The sequence below is a fragment of the Rhinopithecus roxellana genome, chromosome 15 (genome assembly GCF_007565055.1).
Source record: "Rhinopithecus roxellana isolate Shanxi Qingling chromosome 15, ASM756505v1, whole genome shotgun sequence".
In the NCBI taxonomy this organism is placed as follows: Eukaryota; Metazoa; Chordata; class Mammalia; order Primates; family Cercopithecidae; genus Rhinopithecus; species Rhinopithecus roxellana.
The window spans coordinates 17,397,097-17,409,604 of NC_044563.1; the positions used below are offsets into that span (position 1 = coordinate 17,397,097).

At 42.1% G+C, this 12,508-nt stretch overlaps 1 protein-coding gene across 9 annotated transcripts in view; it reads right to left on the reverse strand.

Annotated features, from left to right (window-relative positions):
• Nucleotides 1-12,508, reverse strand: part of AMBRA1 (autophagy and beclin 1 regulator 1) — a 201,678-nt gene that overhangs the window by 36,635 nt on the left and 152,535 nt on the right. For all 9 annotated transcript variants that reach the window (XM_030918157.1, XM_010371070.2, XM_030918156.1 and 6 more), the window contains 3 exons: nt 11,321-11,431; nt 2,461-2,649; nt 757-911 (listed from right to left, as the gene is read on the reverse strand). In XM_030918157.1, coding sequence (XP_030774017.1) covers nt 757-911; nt 2,461-2,649; nt 11,321-11,431 — 455 coding nt within the window. The remainder of the gene's footprint in view (nt 1-756; nt 912-2,460; nt 2,650-11,320; nt 11,432-12,508) is intronic.

Here is a 12,508-nt window from a genome sequence, read left to right on the forward strand (position 1 = left end):
GTACAGACTGCACAAAGTACTGGGAAATTCACAGGTTCTTAGCTTCAGACAAAGCTTAAATACTATCTAATTAGAGAACTGTTCAAATGCTTGAATCCCCTTGACAAAACCCTGGCTAAATGAGCACCTATGGGATGTGGGACGCTCACTCAGGCACATTAGTCTGGCTGAGGCCAAAAGGCCACCAAACACAGGATGCCCAGAAGGCTTTTATGGCAATATAAGAAAGACACACCTCAGACAAGACAGGGTCCTAGACAGGACCTTTTCTCTACTGGTGAAATGAATGGGATGATTAAGAATAAAGCAGCTGCCTAAAGTCTTCATCGTCCATCATAATTATAACTCACAGAAAAAAAAATTTCATGGCATACTATTACTTTTTACAGCTTGTTTCCTCACACACACACACACACACAAAGCTTTAAAAAAAAAGCAGTTCATTGGGTCCTTTATGCATCTCCAGATTAAAAGTTTCATGTACAAGTAAGGAAGTATTCAGTTTATCTGAAGATACTTGCAGGCCTCTGGGGAATGCAGCACATGTTCTAGGGTGTGAGGAAGGGCCTTTGATAGTCCAGGGGTTCCACAAATGAAGCCTGCAGATCATGGATGGGCTTGACTGGGGCCCTTCCTTACTCCTTATGACTGCATGATAGCTCTGGTCCTGGCTGGGAGGTTACACCACTGTCCCTCATTACCCTTCCAAGCCTAGGGGAGATGCCATACAGTGAAAGCACAAGCAATAGCACTCACCCTCATGGAGGTCTCTCCACCATGCGCCTGTTGCAGCCTGAAGACCTGGGCCACCATGTGCTCTGTGGAGGGGTGCAGGAGGATCCTTCGTGAGGCCAAGCCCACCATTACATATCTGCCCATTGGGGACAGGCTCACCGAAATGGCATTGGGACCTGAGGGCCAACAGAACAGAGAGATATTTCCTAGACTTCTGGCCATTCCAAGGAAACAACTTTCACTCTTACTCTTCTCTTTTTCTCCAATCTTCATATTCACTTGCTCATCCTGGTGTTATCTCATAGGACTGTAGTGAGGAGTATGATGAGAAGGCATATACATACTGAATATAGTGTTTGACATATAGAAAGCCTAATAAGGCTGGACGCAGTGGCTCACGCCTGTAATCTCAGCACTCTGGGAGGCCGAGGCGGGGGGATCACCTGAGGTAGGGAGTTCGAGACCAGCCTGACCAACATGGAGAAACCCCGTCTCTACTAAAAATACAAAATTAGCCAGGCATGGTTGCACATGCCTGTAATCCCAGCTACTCGGGAGGCTGAGGCAGGAGAATCGCTTGAACCCGGGAGGTGGAGGTTGTGGTGAGCTGAGATCACGTCATTGCACTCCAGCCTGGGCAACAAGAGCAAAACTCTGTCTCAAAAAACAAACAAACAAACAAAAAGAAAGTACTTAATAAATACTAACCATTATTATCAACATTTTTAAAAATTGTTAACATCCTGATATTACTATTTTGAAACCCACTTTTTTCATTTAATACATTATGAACACTGTTCTGTAAGAGCATTTTAAGGGCCAGTGGAGCAATTCCATCACTGCACCATCATTTGTTCAGTCAACTCTTAAAAAAAATAAAACAAAAAACAAAAAACACTAAAATTTGACTCAAGGTGACACCAGCGAAACAAAACACCCACCACCCCCTCCCCCCGCAAAAAACAACAACAAAAAAACAGTCTCAAGGCAACAATTTGGCATTTTTCTGTATGGTAACACTGCTGTGAACACCCTTGTATGTAAATCTTTGTATAGTTTTCTGATTATTTCGTTAAAAGCTGGATTGCCAAAGAGCTGACACATTTTTTTTTTTTTTTTTTTTTTTTTGAGACAGAGTCTTGCTCTGTCACCCAGGCTGGAGTGCAGTGGCCGGATCTCAGCTCACTGCAAGCTCCGCCTCCCGGGTTCCCGCCATTCTCCTGCCTCAGCCTCCCGAGTAGCTGGGACTACAGGCGCCACCACCTCGCCCGGCTAGTTTTTTGTATTTTTTAGTAGAGACGGGGTTTCACCGTGTTAGCCAGGATGGTCTCGATCTCCTGACCTCGTGATCCGCCCGTCTCGGCCTCCCAAAGTGCTGGGATTACAGGCTTGAGCCACCGCGCCCGGCCGTTGAGCTGACACATTTTGAGAGGTTTTAAATACACAATGCCAAACTGTCTTGCAGTGCATTTGTGTGCCGCGACCACCTCCTCCCTTATTCCGGGCCATTGTAACAGGGGCATGCGGTAGGACTCTAATCCTGAGATGCTTCTGCAATGTTACCAGCCAGCACTCCTGCAAAGCAATCTTTCTCTGGCCTGTGCCCCAGTGAAGGTAGGGGCAGTATGTGACCGTTACTCCCACCCAAGCCATGCCTCACCTAGCAATGACCATGCCAAGGCACCAGTGTCCCTCTGTCATTAGGTTGGGCTTCCTATCCCTTACCAAATCGCTTGGTGTAGAGCATTTCACCCAGGTTATGGGGGGCCAGGGAGTATACTGCCAGGATGCCTTCATCGGGAAAGCCCCTCTGGCTGCTGGGGATGAAAGCTGCCAGGAGCTGGCCATCTGCAGAAATATCACAGCTGGCATCATTGTAGATCTTGCAGTTCTGCACCAGTACATTCACGGAGGCTGCATCAGACAAAGAAAGAAAAGAGGATAAGAAACTTTGGAGTTGATACTGTAAAAATTCTGGGGCCAAGAAACTTTAGGGACTTCCTAAGGGCCTGCACCTTGTCTAGAAATGCTAAAGAATACCTTCTCATTCAAACTAAAATGTCAAATGAACAAAACACAGGAGGCAAGAAAAGTATGTCTCTTCTCTCACCTTAGCAGGAAACTACAGGATAGTCAACACCACCACAACCACCTGCTGAGTCTTAGTTCACATTTAGGAAATATCACTTGAGAGATTAGATAAGGAAGAAGTTATTAAAAATTATTCCTAGAGAGCCGTTTAACAGCTGTTATTGTCCCAGAGATCAAAACTAAGGTAAATGAAAATGCAAACCCATTGGTTCCAAGAAAAAGGTGATACAGGTAGAGCCTTCTTGAGGCAGGAATCCTATTCAACACCTGTTATGTGACCTTGGAGAAGAAAGCCATTTCACAAATTTGTATTTTGCTTTCTCATTTAAGAGAAAGAGAACTGGAACATCTAGAGACCAGTTTTCTGGAACAGCTCTTTGTTAATACTAATCTCTAACTCTACCAAGAGAGGAAAAACAATAATGCCCAGCTGTGGCTGGATGGCCAGGGCTCATTTCCCACTATGCTGTATGCCAATGTCCATGGCAGCCCTAGTCTGCACTTAGTAGTTCCTGAGAACAAACTGCAGGGTCAGGCAGGCAGCAGGCTCAGCCTGGTAAGGTGGCAAGATCTGAGGGTGGAGGAATGTCTGTTGGTAAGGAGCATCCACTCCACATGACAGGACCAATGAGATGTTAACTGGCACTGTGCCTATAGGCCTTGTTTCAGTTTTCATTTGAATCCCTCTCTGAGTCCCACTGTGCGATTCCCTGCCAGGAGGAAGTGGCTTACCCTTGATGTGAGCATAGAACAAGAGTGCCCACATCATGGGCCCAGGCAGAACAGCATAACACATTCAAACAGACCAAGCTCATCAGGGCTTTGTCCCATTTAGATATACCTCAAGCAAAGAAACTTTTTACTGTTTCTCTTATTTGAAGGAGATGTCCACTGTCAGAGGCATTGTTGTAATTTTTTAAAAGCCAAGCTCAGCTGCCCTCCCCAGAGTCCAGGTGATCTACTGCAGTAATCCAAAAAAAAAAAACAAAAAAAAACAAAAAAAAAACGTCAAGGGCAAGTTTCCCTAGGAAATTACCAAAACAAGGAATTGCTCTTTCAGAGGCCCCCAGGCTTATGCGATCTGACACTTAGAGTGATTTGTAAAACTCTATTTGTTCTCCTTTCCCTGTGTATTGCTAATGAGATGACAGTGTATATCAAAAAAGGCATCAGAACACATTGATAAGACCACTGTGCCAACTCAGGGGCTAACACCTACAGCACCATTACGCATAAAACCGAAGAGGGACCACAAGGATGGTTCTGTTTGCTAACTAATAAAATAATGACATCCAAATACTCACTGCTATCACCATTAGGCCTTTCTACTGCTCAACTCCCAACTCACCATCTGGTCTAGCCTGTAAGGCTAGATTTATCTAGTTAGCACTGGGACGTCTGCTACTTATTACTCAGGGTCCCAAGCCCTTTGCTTAAAAAAAAAAAAAAAAAAAAAAAAACCAAACCAAAACAAACAAACAAGAAAAACATGGCAATATCCCTCTCCTTTTCTGGGTCAACACATGAATCCAGCTGGGGATACAGAACCAAAAGAACTTAAATAGGAAAGGAAATGGGACTCTATCGGCTTTAAGACAGCTTTGAACAGTTACCATTTTATCCACATTTAATGTCTCGAAAATGTCTGTTGGGTATGTTATCAAAGTAGACTTTCCTGTCTTGCTGTTACATAGATCTAGCTCATGTGTGTTAACATTCATTTTGGTCAAACATCTAGAAGGCTATAGTAACCCTCAAAACTCATCACCAATACATAAAAAAAGCATTTAACTGCTTAGGGAGACAAGGGGTACAGAGGAGAGTACAAGTAAGGTTTTCCTTCTTCTGGAAAGCTTGGCTCTAAAACCCCTTAAAAACTGGGCATATGGACAAAAAGCATTTTGTCAGCCTCAAATCCAGGCCACTGTGCTTGCGTTTGTAGTATATGATGATGATTCCAAATCAATAGCTGTCTCCCAAATTCTGCCCTCTTCCCTGACTCCACCCAGCTTCACAACTCTTCCTGGCTACTGCAATGAGCTCACAGAGATATGCAAAGGACAAACGAAAAGAGAATGCTGAAAATTTTAACAGCTTCTCTGGTAGCATATTCAGTTTCAGAAATTTTGCAGCTCATGATCCGGGGTTTCACTTCTACCCTAATGGGATGTGGTAGGCATAGAGTGATTTGGTAGCTCCATCGCGCTGGGCTCTGTTTACAATTTCATTCTCACATTTGCTGCTTGTCGTCTATTAATTTCACATGTGGAAAAGGAAATGTTCAGTTACAATAAGTGTCACTGCTTCCATTCACTTGTGAAGTTTCCTCTTGTAAGGCTGAGATTTTGATGAGTTAATTCATACAGGAAGAGATTTCTTGGATCTCAATTACTTGTTTACTTAGGCCACAGGAAAGTAATGTACTAATGACAAACGACAACTAACTCATCCTTTTTGGATTCAACAATAATATAAGGTAGAGAGAAAAGGGAGAAGTGAAATATAGCCAAAGACACCAGCAGCTTACACACCACTAGAAGTCTTTGTGGTGCTCCATACCCTGTGTGACCCCAGCGGTACACAAACTTTAACATGTACCAAAATCACCAGGAGGGCGTATTAAAACACAGAATGCTGGGATGGGGCCTGAGAATTTGCATTTCTAACAAATTCCCAGGTGTCTCTGATGTTGCTGGACTTGGACTACACTTGAGAAATGCTGCCTCGTCAAATAATCCTTAGTCCTGGAGATGTATCTCCAACAACTGGCTTTCACTTAAAGGCAAAACACATATTGGAAAAAATGATGGGGTAGTTAGCTGGGCTGTGAAGGATGGAAATAAAGATTAGGAAAGAAAGGATTTTCAAATCAAAACTGCTCAAGAACTTCAGGGGGCAGCTCCAGAGGGAGAAAAAACAATGCAGGAGACAGCAGGAAGCCATGTTCCAGACTCTGCAATGTAATCTCCTCCCAATTAGAAATCATTTCCAAGTGAAAATGCCCTAGCAGGGAAGGGGAGGGGTTAGAAATACTGATGCCTGGAGGAGCAGATGGCTCTGCCTTCCTATCAGCTCCATAAATTATAAACAAACACCTTGTACAAAGATCGATTTGTAGCCTGTTGCTGGCTGGCCAGATGAGGCCATGGGAGCGATTAGCAGTTGCAATGCTTTTGCAAATGCATTAGATACCAATTTAGAAAACCCAAGGGGGGTTAAATCAGCAGAAAAATTTCCTCTTGGCTATCTCTGAGCCCCTCAGATTTCAGAATAAGGCCTGTACAGAGCTCCAGATGACCCATAAACACTCCCTGAAGGCACTATATCCCCTGTGGTATGGCCTGCCCCACACCACTCATCTGCCGGGTTTCTTAAGGCCTATTCTGACAGGACAGCCTAGTGACCAATTCCATTCACCCAGTAAGAGTTTACTCTTAAAAATCATAGTGAATCTAAAGCGTCACTTTTTTCAGGAAAGCAATTTCAAAATTATTTATGCATGAGGCCTTATTCATAAACTTCTAAACACTAATCTCAAATCTCAAGTGAGAGAAGCAGGTGGCAAGATCTTTAGCCTAACTCCAGGAAAAGGTTAAATGCAATTCACATAAATCAACTTGGGGGTTGCTGAACTCATCAGTAAAACACAGAATCAGGCTGGGCTCACACCTGTAATCCCAGTACTACAGGAGGCCAAGGCAGGATAATCACTTGAGGTCAGGAGCTCGACCAGCCTGGGCAACACAGCAAGACCTCATCTCTATAAAAAGAATTAAAAAATCAGCCAGACATGGTGGCATGCGCCTGTAGGCCGAGTTACTCAGAAGGCTAAGGAAGGAGGATCATTTGAGCTCAGGAGTTTGAGGTTACAATGAGATATGATTGCGCCACTGTACTCCAGCCTGGGCAACAGAGCAAGACCCTCTAAAAATAAAAGTAAGTGAAATAAAAGTAAATAAAACATAAATCCTCAAAGATTAAACTCATGTGGAACTTTCAAATGAATAATCAGACACATCACTAGAACAGAACAGAGAGTCCAGAAATATATCTAAATAGAGAAAAGAAATTAATATTATGATGAAGATAACATCCCAAATCAATAGAGACAAATGGATTATTAATTAGTTGGGACAAGTGAGTAGCCATATGGGGGGGAAATTGGATCATACTTTGAATATTTGGGACTAAATTTCCTAGTGAATCAAAGACTTAACTATTAAAAAACTAAAATCTAAAAGTTCTAAATGATCTCCCTAATGATGACACAAAACCAAGGAACCATAAAAGGAAAGTTGTATAATTTTGACTCCTTAAAATAAGTTCTATGACAAAAATAACCTTCAGCAAAGTCAAAACTTGAATGATAAGTAGGAAACTCCTATTATAAGTTAATTTTCTGATTTATAAAGAACTCCTGTAAAATCGCTAAGGAAAAGACCAGTGACACAACAGAAAAATTGGTAAAGCACATGGACAGATCAAGAGAAGGGAACACAAATGGCTGTTCATATGAAGAGGCATGCAACCTTGTTTGTAACATGAAAAATACAAATGTAAAATACCTACATACTACTTTTTTTTTTTTTTACATATCAGATTTGCAAATATCCAAAAATTTGATAGCACATTCTATCAGCAAGAGTTTATGAAATCAGGCACTCTCATGAACTCCAAGTGGAATAATAATTTGGCACGAGCTGTATAGAGTGTGGTATGGCAATAACTAGCAACATTACAATGCACACTCTTCCCCCCTGCAATTCCATTTCTAGAAATGTATCCTAGAGATATACCTGCACATGTGCAAAACGATAAACTGCAGCACAGTTTGTAGAGTAAAATATTGAAAATGACTTAAAGGTCCTTTAATAGTAGACTAGTTAGAAAATTATGGTACATTCATACAATGGAATACTAGGTAGTCATAAAAAAGAATAAATAAGCTCTTTATATACTGACGTGAAAAGAACACTGAGCTATACTGTAAAGAAAAAGTGCAGAAAGTACAGACAAGTACATACAGCATGCTACCATTTGGGTTAAATAAAAGGCAGAAAAACATAAATTTGTATTTGCTTCTATATACATATAATATTTTTGAAAAGATGTCTGGGTGCAGTGGCTCACGCCTGTAATCCCAGCACTTTGGGAGGGCGAGGCGGGCAGATCACAAGGGCAGGAGATCGAGACCATCCTGGCTAACACGGTGAAACCCCGTCTCTATGAAAAATACAAAAAATTAGCCAGGCGTGGTGGTGGGCACCTGTAGTCCCAGCTACTCAGGAGGCTGAGGCAGGAGAATGGCGTGAACCCAGGAGGCGAAGGTTGCAGTGAGCCAAGACAGCGCCACTGCACAGCCTGGGAAAAGAGCGGGACTCCATCTCAAAAAAAAAAAAAAAAAAAAAAAAATTTTTTTTTTTGGAAAATATATACAAGGAACTGCTAACAGTGGTTACATATGAGGAGGAGTGGTAGGATTGGGGGGCTTCTTACTGTATTAATCTTTTACATTTTTTAAATTTTTGAACAGTAATATCAATTTCAGATGACAAACAAAGTGACAAAATAACAAAACAAAATAACTTTAAATTATGGCCAACTTTAAATAAATTATGGTCCAGAAAGCTAGAAATGAAGAAGCAAATTTCATTTTCAATAAGGGAAAAGGTGGATTGTGGTTGATTCCCAGCAGAGTTAAAGAATGAATTACTGGACATGTGGCCTATAAGCACTTAGAAATGGATGATTGCTGCTGAAGTTTCACTGAGACAGGACATGGAAAAATTAAACTGATTTTCCTTGTCCAATAAAGATACCAAGACTGGCATATCAGGAAATGCCACAGACAGAGAATATCTTAATTATTTTAAGGCAACTGGCAAAGTCTTATAATATCATACAGACAAGACAGAAAAATGTCAGCTTTAGATATGAACAACCAAGCCCAGAGTGCTAATTCATAAACTAAAATCAACACAGAGGAAGTCCACCGTAATGTACCACAAGGCTTGGTGCAATGCCCTGCCTGATTCACTACTTTTTGCTAACAATCTGAAAGAACACAGAAAAGCATGCTTATTGAACTAGTAGACAATGGAATATTGAGAAAGAAGGATTAAAACAAAGTTCAAATAGATGATGAGAGGCAGGAAAAAGAAACTACCGTTGACAGAAAAAATTGAACAGAAACAAATACAAATCTGTTTTGGTTATCAAAAGATAAGCTGGGCCAGGCATGGTGGCTCAAGCCTGTAACCCCAGCATTTTGGGAGGCCGAGGTGGGTGGATCACCTGAGGTCAGGAGTTCAAGACCAGCCCGGCCAACATGGCGAAACCCCGTCTCTACTAAAAATACAAAAATTAGCTGGGCGTGGTGGCGCGTGCCTGTAGTCCCAGCTACTCAGGGGGCTGAGGCAGGAGCATCGCTTGAACCCAGGGAAGGCGGGTGGAGGCTGCAGTGAGCCGAGATTGCGCCACTGCACTCCAGCCCGGTGACAGGGCGAGACTCCGTTTCAGAAAAAAAAAAGATCAAGCTGTAAAAGTACAGGAAGGTTGAGTCTTGGTTTATTAGCAATTATCAAGAAATTTTAACTGACTGAAAATTCAAGAGTGGCTTCTGAAAAAAGTGCTGAAGCCACAGGGTAAGCTAATAGTGTCTGAAGCACCACTGTAATATGTATTTGACAGCTCGCATCTAGAGTTTTTTATTCTTTTCTGCCCCCCTCCACTGAAAGTTAAAAGGAAAGATGAGCAGAACTGTCAAGGATTTGGAAATCAGTGAAAGGAATCTAAGGAGGTTTGACCTTTCAACAAAGATTTAATGGAAAATGGCAGCTTAGTTTAAATAGTCAGAGAACTGTCACTTGAAAGAAGCATCATGAGATTTATACTATGGAGGTTCAGAGACAGAACTAGGACCAATGGGAGAAAGTGACAAGGGAAATGGTGGCTCGGTGCAAAAAAAGAACTTTTTTTTGTTTTGGAGATAGGGTCTTGCTCTGTTGCCCAAGGCTGGAGTGCAGTGGTGTGATCTTGGCTCATAGCAGCCTCGACCTCCTGGGCTCAGGTGATCCTCCCACCTCAGCCTCCCAAGTAGCTGGGACTACAGGCATATGCCACCATGCCCAATTAATTGTGTTTGTGTGTGTGTGTTTTTTTTTTTTTTTGGAGACAGGGTGCCACTCTGTGACCCAGACTGGAGTGCAGTGATGTGATCTTGGCTCACTGCAACCTCTGCCACACAGGTTCGAGCAATTCTTGTGCCTCAGCCACCTGAGTAGCTGGAAAAACAGGTGTGTGCCACCACACTCAGCTAATTTTTGTATTTTTAGTAGAGACGAGGTTTTATCATGTTGGCCAGGTTGGGCTTGAACTCCTGGGATCACGCGATCCTCCCAACTCGGCCTCCTAAAGTGCTGAGATTACAGGTATGAGCTGCTACACCTGGCCGAAAGAGATTTTAACACAAATGTAGCAGTGATGGTCAGGCCACCTTGTCAGTGCAGTCTATCATCAGTAGCAGTCAAGCAGAGGTTGAACCATCTCTCTCAGAAATGTGCAAGAGAGAGCCCTTCACGAGGTAGAAGGTGAAATGAGAGGTTTAAAATGTTGTGATTCCAAAAGAACAACTGGGATGTGGACTGCAGACTTCACTAGAAGCAAGGAAACTGAAACAGTCATGTTGTAAATCAGATATCAACCATACCATTGAGATGAATAAAGATACGAAGACTGGCATATCAGGAAATGCCACAGACAGAGAATATCTTAATTATTTTAAGGCAACTGGCAAAGTCTTATAATATCTTACAGACAAGATAGAAAAATGTCGGCTTCAGATATGAACAACTAAGCCTATAATGGGATTACAGGCGCATGACACCATGCCTAGTTAATTTTTGTATTTTTAGTAGAGACAGGGTTTTACCATGTTGGCCAGGCTGGTCTTGAACTCCTGACCTCAAGTGATCTGCCTGCTTCGGCCTCCCAAAGTGCTGGGATTACAGGCGTGAGCCACCATGCCCAGCTTGTAACTCTCAATTAAGCAATTCAGCAAACATGTCTCGCACCCACTCTCAGTAGCAAACAATGTAAGGTACTGAAGTAGACACAAAACCAAAGACTCCTCTGCTCTGAAGAGTTTGTGGACTAGTAGTTCACCGGCTAAAACCTAAAGTTTAGGTGGAACTGAAAAGAAGAAAAAGAAAAGGGAGTGTAGGATCCAAGAGCTAAACCTTGTGACCCTTTAGGAAAGACTAAGTGATGTTAATTAAACTCGATTAATCCAGATCTTAACGGACTTAAGTGTATGGTATGGTTGATGTTTGGTTAATGGACCTGAAATGAAAGTCACAGAAGAGGTGCAGAAATGGCATGTAGACAACAACTGCTCAATAGGATGATGAAAAACCCAGTGCTCCATGAATTTTTGAGTTCTGGCTCACCAGCAAATATAACCCTTCCACTGATACCCCATTTGATATTGACTTACCATTACTGATTTCAGGGAGGTCAAACTTAGTGAAGTCCCACCACTGGAGCCGGTAGGTAGTATTGGCAATGTTACTGGCCACGGCAGACTGTCCATCACCGATCACTGCCCCTGATGAGGAAGAAGTCAAAGACAGCACATTATATTATTTATCAACGTTTCCACTGCAAAACATAAAACAATACTGGGATTAGTAGTGGGGAGAGAAGAGGAAAAACTAGACTATGGCTGAAGAAAGTTAATGAGTCCCACCTGGCAAGTCTTTGTCTCACAGAAAAACCAGGTATGTTTGTCAGGGAACAACTTAATGTGGAAATATAATCCCATCCATCAGTCCCTCCCATTGTTACTTAACATTTACTTAGTGCCAACAACGTGGCAGGTACTGTACATACATGGTCTGGTAGGCTCGACATCTAAAAGAGACAGGTGAAATTTCATAAAAATGTGGGAAAAGAAAAATAAAAATGGGAAGACACCATTAATACAGAAAAGCCAGTAGCATTTCAGTCCCTGGCCATCCTGATAGTAAGCAGCACTCTTTCAGACAAAGAATCTCCTCCTTTATCACTTTCTTCCTAACAGGACATCTCAAAAACAGGCTTCCTCCAGGGAAGAGGCAGCTACTATACAGCTGACTGGATAGAAAGAGACAGTGAAAAACAAATAAGGTAATATGCGTTCATCTCTTCTGGACCCCTGGCACGTAACACAATAAACATTTATGAGCCTCGCTTTGTAGCATCAGAATATTTTTATTAAGGCCATCTTTTATTATACGTACCCCCTAAGAACCTCCTTGAATCCACATTTGCTTAGAACATCTCAGGGTTTAACTTTCTCTGAGATATACTCTTCTGTATGACATTTTTTTCCTTGGTAACCAATTAAATAAAAAATGGATTTTTTTTAACAGGGTGACACTTTAATTTGCAGTTGTATTTCATTTACACGAACATGTCATTTCCTCCTCCTCCTTCTGAGGTGCATTTCATACACAACCACCCTCCTTCTGATCAGACAGAGTCAAACCCTGTTGGGAGAATAGAACATTCCTGTATGCTAGATAACCTAAATGGTATTCTCAGCTGTAAATCAAAGGCTACCTTGAAAAACTGAACTTGTTAAGAGTTTACCAGCCTTGGAAAAATGGACAATTTCATGCCCAGATTCTTCAGTATCACCTAG